The sequence below is a fragment of the Dendronephthya gigantea genome, unplaced genomic scaffold (genome assembly GCF_004324835.1).
Source record: "Dendronephthya gigantea isolate DGI-Jeju-01 unplaced genomic scaffold, DenGig_1.0 000252F, whole genome shotgun sequence".
In the NCBI taxonomy this organism is placed as follows: domain Eukaryota; kingdom Metazoa; phylum Cnidaria; class Anthozoa; order Malacalcyonacea; family Nephtheidae; genus Dendronephthya; species Dendronephthya gigantea.
Genome location: NW_021163262.1, coordinates 60,930 through 71,033, shown reverse-complemented (window position 1 = coordinate 71,033; position 10,104 = coordinate 60,930). Strand labels below are relative to the sequence as shown.

General features: G+C 35.4%; 1 protein-coding gene and 1 pseudogene across 1 annotated transcript; one reads left to right on the top strand and one right to left on the bottom strand.

Annotated features, from left to right (window-relative positions):
• Nucleotides 1-2,481: 2,481 nt before the first annotated feature.
• Nucleotides 2,482-4,932, top strand: LOC114540880 (exonuclease 1-like). Its single transcript, XM_028560888.1, has 8 exons — nucleotides 2,482-2,633; nucleotides 2,744-2,863; nucleotides 2,964-3,081; nucleotides 3,175-3,243; nucleotides 3,514-3,875; nucleotides 3,986-4,073; nucleotides 4,330-4,402; nucleotides 4,598-4,932. The coding sequence occupies exons 1-8, from the start codon at nucleotides 2,482-2,484 to the stop codon at nucleotides 4,930-4,932; spliced, it is 1,317 nt and encodes a 438-aa protein (XP_028416689.1).
• Nucleotides 4,933-5,432: 500 nt separating this feature from the next.
• On the bottom strand, nucleotides 5,433-8,168 carry LOC114540878 (annotated as a pseudogene).
• Nucleotides 8,169-10,104: the final 1,936 nt, after the last annotated feature.

Here is a 10,104-nt window from a genome sequence, read left to right as displayed (position 1 = left end):
TGGCGTCTATTTGATCACTTCCTAAAAACTTTTTCACAGCCACCTTTTCTCTACTTTGTGGTAATTCCGCTGTAAAAACGGAGGAAAACCCTCCGCGTCCAATCTCATCTTTGTTCAAAAGCGCTCGAAATGAAAAGCTCGGGAAGTTCACGTCTTCAAATGCTGCAGAAGTGCTAACATTTTCGACAGCCTGAGCTGTTGGTGTAAAGCCACCAAAAAGGGACATCCTGACGACTAGCGTGTTTCACTAACGTACAAAATAATACAATTGAATGAGCAAAAAATAGAAGTATTTAGTTTCATTTTCAAAATGCAGTCTTCCACATTTAAAATTTGTTATTTCATTTTCAAAAAATTTCAAAAATTTTCAAAAAGGTACGGGCATAAAAAATATCCTGCTTCGGGCGAAAATTGTGGCAAAAATAGCAAAATATTAAAGACCAAATTCCCCAACGTGTCGGTGATTCGGTCAAATATGGAAATCGGAAACAGTAATCCCTTTGCTCCTGCTTCTTTATGTAGCGGAAATTTCTTTCGCGCATTTCCGGGAAGTTTAGGACTTTTCTGTTATTTGTGGTGTCAGGTTTTTAGAAAAATAAAAAGATATCGTGTTTAGATTTTCCATGCGGCTCCATATCCGCTCCGTATTTTAACCCCATATCGGTCTGCATTTTAACCCCATATCCGTTCTGCATTTTAACCCTATATCCGTCCGCATTTTAACGCCATATCCATTCCGCATTTTAACCCCATATCCGTCCGCATTTTAACCCCATATTCGTTCCGTTCCGTTCCGTTGATCCGTTCCGCATCCGCTTTCGCATTTTAACCAAACCCGAATAATATGTTAAATATGATCAAGATCCTCATAATGATCATCATGGTTGCAATTGCAACCATAATTTATCATGATTGATATGTTAATTTTGATCATTACCATTAAAATGATGATAATAGTTGCCATGACAACCATCATTTATCAGGAATAATATGCTAAATATGATCACGATCATCATAATGAAAATCATGGTTGCCATGGTAACCATCATTTATCATGAATAATATTCTAAATATGATCAAGATCATCATATTGAAAATTATGGTTGCCATGGTAACCATCATTTATCATTACTAATATGCTAAATATGATCAAGATCATCATAATGAAAATTATGTTTGCATTGGTAACAATCATTTAACATGAATAATATACTAAATATGATCAAAATCAGTATAATGATCATCATGGTTGCAATTGCAACAATAGTTTATTATGATCGATATGTTAATTTTGATCATTATCATGAAATGATGATAATGGTTGCCATGGCAACCATCATCTATCATGAAAAATGTGCTAAAAATGGTCAAGATCATCATATTAAAAATTATGGTTGCCAGGGTAACCATCATTTTTCATGAATAATATGCTAAATATGATCAAAATCATCATAATTATCATCATGGTTGCAATTGCAACCATAGTTTATTATGATCGATATGTTAATTTTGATAATTATCATCAAAATGATGATAATAGTTGCCATAGCAACCATCATTTATCATGAATATTATGCTAATTCTGATCAAGATCATCATAATGAAAATTATGGTTGCCATGGTAACAATCATTTATCATGAATAATATGCTAAATATGATCAAGATCATCATGATGAAAATTATGGTTGCCATGGTAACCATCATTTATCATGAATTATATGCTAAATATGATCAAGATCATCATAATGATAATCATGGTTCCAATTGCAACCATAATTTATTATGATTGATATGTTAATTTGGATCATTATCATAAAAATGATGATAATGCTTGCCATGGCAACCATCATTTATCATGAATAATGTGCTAAATATGATCAAGATCATCATAGTGAAAATTATGGTTGCCATGGTAACCATCATTTATCATGAATAATAGACTAATTATGATCAAGATCATCATAATGATGATCATGGTTCCAATTGCAACCATAATTTATTGTGATTGATATTTAATTTTGATCATTATCATCAAAATGATGATAATGGTTGCCATGGCAACCATCATTTATGATGAATAATATCCTAAATATGATCAAGATCGTCATAATGAAAATTATGGTTGCCTTGGTAACTATCATTTATCATGAATAATATACTAAATATGATCAAGATCGTCATAATTAAAATAATGGTTGCCATGGCAACCATCATTTATCATCAATAATATGCAGGCGGTGTACGAACTGGCGTCGCAATGCATGACGGATCATGAATGAATAATATACTAAATATGATCAAGATCGTCATAATTAAAATAATGGTTGCCATGGCAACCATCATTTATCATCAATAATATGCAGGCGGTGTACGAACTGGCGTCGCAATGCATGACGGATGAAAATCGAATTCATCTCATTTGCATGTCGGCCACGGTTGAGTGAACATGTCAGCACCTCATTAACACTTTGTTTACTAATATGGGAATTAATGGACTACTAGCTTTTGTTAAGAAATTCAGGAAGGAGTGTAATTTAAAAGCATTCGCTGGTCAAACTGCAGCAATAGATGCATCATGGTGGATACATAAGGCTTTATGTGTATCTATAAAACAAACTGGGAATCGCATAAGGTTAGTCAATAGTTACTATTATAGTCATACGATCATGATCATTCGAAATACTGAATGTCTGACTATATAGTCATTGTCAATGAGTGCTAAAAAACTGTTCGTACTAATAGATTTGGTGATATTTTCGAGGCACATTTACGGATAGTGAAAGAATCAGGTGTTGTTCCGTTCGTGGTATTCGATGGATTTGATTTACCAGGCAAAGCGATTGAGCATGAGAGAAGACAAAGGTGAGTTCTGTTCAGTCATGAATAGGTTAATTAAATGTACCCGACATTTGACTTTAACAACAAAAATTTAAACAGACATATTTTTAAAAAATGCAAACAGAGAACGAGAGCAGATTCTGAAACAAGCTGAGGGGCAAAACATTACCAAAGATGAAGCAAATCGTATATATAGCCGGGCAGCATCAATTACATTTGAAGATATCATGGTTTGTGTCAATGTAAGTAAATGATAAAGTGCTATATTTTTAACTCTATAACTCTATTGCACCCAGTGCATTTTTTACATTATATAAATTGTTCTTTTTAATTAGATATGTTTAGCAGAATGTGTGAGGTACATTGTATCACCCTATGAATCGGATGCACAAATAGCCCATATGGTATGTCATGGTCATGCAGATTTTGTTATCACAGAAGATTCAGACTTTTGGTGTATGGATGTGAAAAGGTTTGTTATTGTATATATTCCAGTCAGGATGTGTTGGCACCTGGTTTGCATATAAAATGTTTCTTTTGGAAAATTAAAACTATTTAAACCCTCTTAAAACTATTCAAGTTATCCTTTTTATATTTTTAACAAGACGCCGATCTGCTAGTAACACAACATTTTCCATTTGCTGCATTTAACAATTGCTTTAATTGTGTTCTAGGTACTGGTTAAGCTGAAAATGAGTGGAGATGGAGAATGTTTTACTTTGTCTGAAATATTAAATGGTTTAAACCTAAACCATAAAAAGTTCAAGCAAATGTGTATAGCTGCTGGTTGTGATTATGTCAAGAATTTGAAAGGTGTTGGCATACACACAGCATACCGCCTCATACAACAACCAAATGAGGACTTGTGCGAACTACTTCTAAAGAAAGCAGGAACACAGGAATATAAAGACCATTTCATTGGAGCTGAAGCTATTTTCAGACACCAAACTCTTTTTAATCTGGATATTTTATCAACAACCCATTTACATGAATGTGAGACTGCATTATCTGCAGTTGTTCAACATCTCTGTGGAGAGTATCCATACTTAAATTATTGAAATGTCATAACGATTGTGTTATAATGTAATAATATTGACAGGTAATAGTTCAGTTGCATTATTGTCCTTAATAATTAACATAATAAAGTTTGCTGGATGATTTATATGCCAAGGAAATGGTGGTTGGAAATGTAAACACAAAAAATAGGGAGAAAGTAAATAACTATCCAGTTATGGTAGGTAAAGTATTAAATGACATGCATTTTACATTAATTTATGTGTTAAATAAGATTTTTATGTAAAATTCACTACTCAGACATTAATAATAAGTATTAGAATGTATTGGGTACTTTCTGAATTTGCATGAAGGCACGTATAACTTATAAGACAATAATGTGAAATTGAGATCAATTAAAATCATGTAAATTGAGAAAACGTCTATAGAATGATCAGTGATGAGTGAGAGTTATAATGATTATTATCATGCTGTAGGAAAGGTCAATTGTTATACAATCAAATAAGAAGGTTCCTGCATTGGTTTCCTCTGCATTACCTGATTGTGGTGGTAAGTTTATCACCTTTCCTATCTGTAATGACTATTCAGTTACAGGCAGTGAACTCAATAACTATTGACTTCAAAGGTTATAGGCTGTTTTATTATCACAATGTAGGATATTATAAATTACACATTTACACTGATCTATAAATGTAAGACTAACTGTGCATCAACAATTACTTACATGTCAATTTCACATTTTAGATGATAGCAATTGCCAAGAATTCATATGTGACATTATCCACATTAAAAAGTTGTCATCAGTTTTATGGAAGATCCCACAATTCCCAGTAGTGACCTTGGAATTTTCATTTGTCCAATTTAAGAAAGATGGAAGGATATGTATGGGCGTCATTGAAAAGTACAAAGTGGCAGATACACAACCAGGAACATTCATGTGTACCTCACACTGTGAAATTGCAATTAGTGGTTCTATATATACTGTTCTGTGGAGATTAGTGTCAACTTCCTTGGTCTCGAGTGTTTGTGAAGACAGCGATGGTTTTATGGGGTCTACTAATGAACCAGTGCATGATTAACCAGTGCATGATGAACCAGTGCATGATGAACCAGTGCATGATGAACCAGTCCATGATGAACCAGTGCATGATATGTATCACAGTTTGCCGTTCAAGGTTCTAGGAACTTGTCATAGTATGGACCGGCAAAAGGCCCTTGAGGATGCCTACATCCATCTAGAGGAACACAACAGATCTGTTTTTGCTAAATTAGAAGCTGAACCTTAAAATGTGTATGATAAAAATGCAATAGCAGTTTATGTAAAATCTTCATCCAACTATCAAAAAGTAGGGTACATAGCAAAAGAACTTACACAATATGTTCACCCAGTTCTATCTGACAAGGCACTTAATGTATTAATTAGTGGAGAAAATTCGTTTTTGTACAACTTTCCGCATGATCGGCTCTATTTGACAATCACAATCACAAAAAAAGGATTATGGGACAACAAAGTAGTACATGCCAGTAAAACTGTGAAATAAATATTTTAAACTATTTTGTAGTTAACCAGTTGCAATAATTAACATTTATCTTGTAATGGTGGAAGCTCCACAGGTTGCTTGTGGAACTTTGCTCGTGCAGTGAGTTGACCCTTCTGTGGCAAAGACGCACGGTTTGCCACAAAGACACCCGGATCACCCCTACATGACAAATTTACCATGTCAAGTCTCTCTTGCTTTCTACCATGTGATGGCTGATTAAATGACGGCAAGTCAAAATCTGAATAACGTTCCTTTGAGCCAGACCCATAGAAAAACTTCAGACTGGGATTAATTCTCTTGGTGAATTCATTCAGGATTTTCTTCTGGGCAGCAAGAAACTGTTTCATATCAAATATATCTCCAAGCATTTCATGCATAAGGCCAATAATGCCTTCAACATCATCGGTTCCGGAGGCACGGGGGTGTTCAGGGGCAATACCACGATCTTGCTATTCTACACGCCGCTGCTCTCTACTCTCCAGGTTGGCTATTAGGCCAATCACGATCTCTTGTGTCAGGCCACATGTGCCCTTTATCTTTCTACAATCATAAAATATCAAGATTGTGTTTAAATAAAAATATCTCACCATAAATAAAAGAAGTGAAAAATTTGAAAATTTTCACACCACTTGCTATGCATAATGCATTGACACAGATATTTAAAGAATGCTTTGACATACTGTAAAACCGAGTAAACATTTTGTGACAGGCTTACCAAACCAAAAGTGATCACTATCACTGTCTTTGATTATTTGTTGCTCTTGAAAGTTTATTTCTATAGTTGTGTCTTCATTGTTGTAATCAACCAATCACAAAGCTTATTAATATGAGTAAAGGCAATGATGCACAACGAGCTAGAAACGTTGCACTTATTGATCTACTATGTCTAAACATCCCTGTAAAATACCTGTTAACATCCATGTATGTGTAATCAGGAAGGGTATGATAGTAAGGCATCCAGTCAGCCAACAACCAGTCTTTCATATCCTTATAGTAGGATGATCTCTGCATTTCTGTTAAACCCCGCCCATCCACTGCTTTGTACCAGTTTTGAAGACATTTTATTATGGCAGCATCACTCACATGACCATTTCTTTCAAGGAATGCTATCACTCCTGGGCCTATGAGACGCTCACAGTCAGGGACAGATTGCTTGTTCTTTCCTGTGAGTGCAGCATAAGTTAAACCAGTTGAAGGGTCATGCAAACATCCCTGAGATGACGTAAATCTAAACCTGGAATGTGCCCTCCACGAACCCTTGAGATGCAACGTTTTTCGCTGTTTTCGTTCATCTTTTCGCCATTTGCATCTATCTCTGGTTGGTATAGGTTATCAGTAAAATTTGAAGGATCAGTTGGATGGACCTTCAAATCATCAACACGTTTCCAGTAGAGGAAGATAGCCATAATGGACTTCAAGACTTCGCCAGTGGTTTCAGGTCGCCCTGCATAAAACAATTACACATGCTCAATCAGTTTGAGGATTGTCAGATTACAGTATCTCTACCATATGCTACACTGCCAGGCTGTGATACACGGTTGTATGTAAAACTACTGTACCTTTAATCCATGGGTGTGGATCATACATGAATGGGAATAACTTCCTCCGCAAAATGTTGACAGCATTTTCAAATGGCACTGGCTTTTCTTGACTTGACATAAAGAATGTAGGAATAGCTGGATGACAACAGACTGGATGCCCTAAAAATCAAATTCATATACTTAATGGTTATTTGAAACAAAGCATTTACCAGGCAAATGAATGTAATAATTATTTTCCTTAATCTACAGTATTATATTATAAATGCTTTGATAAAACCAGCAAATACCTTTTTCATCCAGAGTGAAATAGGATAACATGGTTTTCACATGAATACTTTTTGCTTGTTTTGTTGCATCCCTTAACACTTGGATTATAGATATTGGTCGTGTTCTACCCATTGTGCGAAGTGAATTAAATTCACCATCTGTTGTGAACCCTGAAATAAAGAGGTGTAATTAAAAATAAATTTACAAGTAATATACCTGGTAAAATATACTAAGTATCAAGATTGGTGTTACCGCAGTATACAACTGTCACAAACCTGCAACTGTCATTCCTTTACTCCTCATAGAATCTCCCAGCTGGATTTCAAGCTCTCTCAATTTCCCATCAGATAAGGACATATATGGCAAGAACCATACAGGAATTGCATAGGGCTTATGGTTTCTCTGCTCGTCTGCAATCATAAATACTAATAAATGTGTAGCAGCTGTTCGCTTCTTGGAAAATAAACCTATGAGGTAATTCAAAAGCTCCTTTGATTGAGCACAAGTTCACATTCTTGTCATCAGAACCACAAAGAAAATCATTTAAAGCAGACCGTAGACTTTGTAATTTCCTAATCAAATCATCAAACCAGCAGCATCCCAAGCCAATTCCATCATGCTTTTTTCAGCTGCCCGACCCTCCTTGACAGCTTTATTGTATGCATCATTTGCAGCTTTCGCACAAGCTGTTAGGAAATACAAATCATTCTGAAGGTCAATGACCACTTTGTTGATGTCCCTGAAAATCCAATCTATTCTATGTGTAGAACCAATATTCCTGACAAATGAGCACCTTGCTTTGTATTCTTTAAATAGTATTTGTAATGATCCATCACCTAAATCCTCATCACAAGCCCACAGCCCATGTGTCCTTTCTCTTAAACCTTTTCTAATGTCACATGCATCAGCCTTTATCCACCACCGCCCGTAGAGATTAGCCTCTTTAGCTTTTGTGAGTGCCTGCATCTAAGAAGAGAATAAACATGTGTACTGTACTTGAACATCTGTTAATAACACATTGCAAATGGATTGCTTTTCAATGATCATTAACCCATTGCCGCCGAAGCCGACCTCTTAACAGATTTTACTCCACCTAATGCCAACAAATTTTATTCTCACTGTCTAACTCAGAGTATTGCAATTGCAAAACCAGTCAAAATTATTGGAAATATTATATTACTCACTTGAATTTCAGCATTTTTTGTAAATCCAGATGTCTCAATGCGTTTTTGGATTTGCCGGGCACTGATGCTTGCAATATTCACTTTGCTCTAAAAAATATTATTTTTTCAGTTATATGAATCATCAACATTTAATGAATAGGATGCTACTGCAGTACAAACAAAAAGAAAAAGACAGTAAATTATGAACAATTAAATATATCGTGACTTGTGACACAATGATTGGTCTATTACAAATTAATTATTTAAGTATATTGTTACAAATCTGTTTCCATACAGCTTAGTGGTTGCTACAACTCACGTTCATTGGATCATAAATATCTGGGTTGTGCTGTTGACATCTTCCTTTGCCATTGGGTTTTATATTATGAAATTTCTCCAATTCTTTACAACAAACTAATACCAGCGCTATATCCTGTTCAGTCTCTTTTGACATGGATGTCCACAAAGAAGATTGAAAGGTTCATCTTTAGATATGGTAGGGGTATTGTCAGGTGGTATAGGAACAATGGTGGTACTAGGTGGGAGATTGTCAGGTGATACTGTAGGAACAATGGTGGTATCATGTGGAGGTTTGTCAGGTGATACTGTAGGAACAATGGTGGTACCAGGTGGGAGATTATCAGGTGATACTGTAGGAACAATGGTGGTATCATGTGGAGGATTGTCAGGTAATACTGTAGGAACAATGGTGGTACCAGGTGGGAGATTGTCAGGTGATACTGTAGGAACAATGGTGGTATCATGTGGAGGTTTGTCAGGTGATACTGTAGGAACAATGGTGGTACCAGGTGGGAGATTATCAGGTGATACTGTAGGAACAATGGTGATATCGTGTGGAGGATTGTCAGGTGATACTGTAGGAACAATGGTGGTACTAGGTGGGAGATTGTCAGGTGATACTGTAGGAACAATGGTGGTACCAGGTGGGAGATTATCAGGTGATACTGTAAGAAGAATGGTGGTACCAGGTGGGAGATTGTTAGGTGATACTGTATCAATAGAATATACTTCAATGGAAGCATTAGTTTGGGCCTCCATATGAGGATAAAAGTGTGGTGAAACTACAGGAATGCTGGTGGTCTCAGTTTCGATTTCTTCACAAGTTGCATAGTGGGATACTGTGTCATCATTACTAGATAAGTCACACAAACTGAAGTTGACTGATTGATTGATTGATTGATGGACTTTATTTAAACAGGGTAACACATAACAGTTAGCATAGCTACTGACAAACCTGTGGCCCTATAATAAATATATAGTACGATACTCTTGTCTAAAACTAATTTATAAAATATTACTATTTAAAAAAGCATAGTGGCCTTTTGTGCATCTAAAAGGTCCTTGTAAAAAGTACGCTTAAAACATCTAATAGAAGCCTGGTTTCTAAGGCTAGTCTTTAATGCATTCCATTTCTTTGCGGTCCTGACTGCAAAAGTATGTCCACCTTCTGTTTCACGCTTATATTTATGAGTTACTAGATTTAGATTATTATAACGCGTGTCTCTACTATGAGTGTCACAATTTCTTACTAAGGAATTACAGATGTACATTGGAACATTATAATCATTTACTCTTTTATAGACTAAAGTATTACGTTTAATAAGACTTTCCTTATAAAAAGGTAGCCAATTTAGTGTATTAAATAGAGTTATAGATGGCGTCTTTGTATCTACACTTAAGATGATTCTAGCAGCCCTCCTTTGTAGCTTAAGAATGGA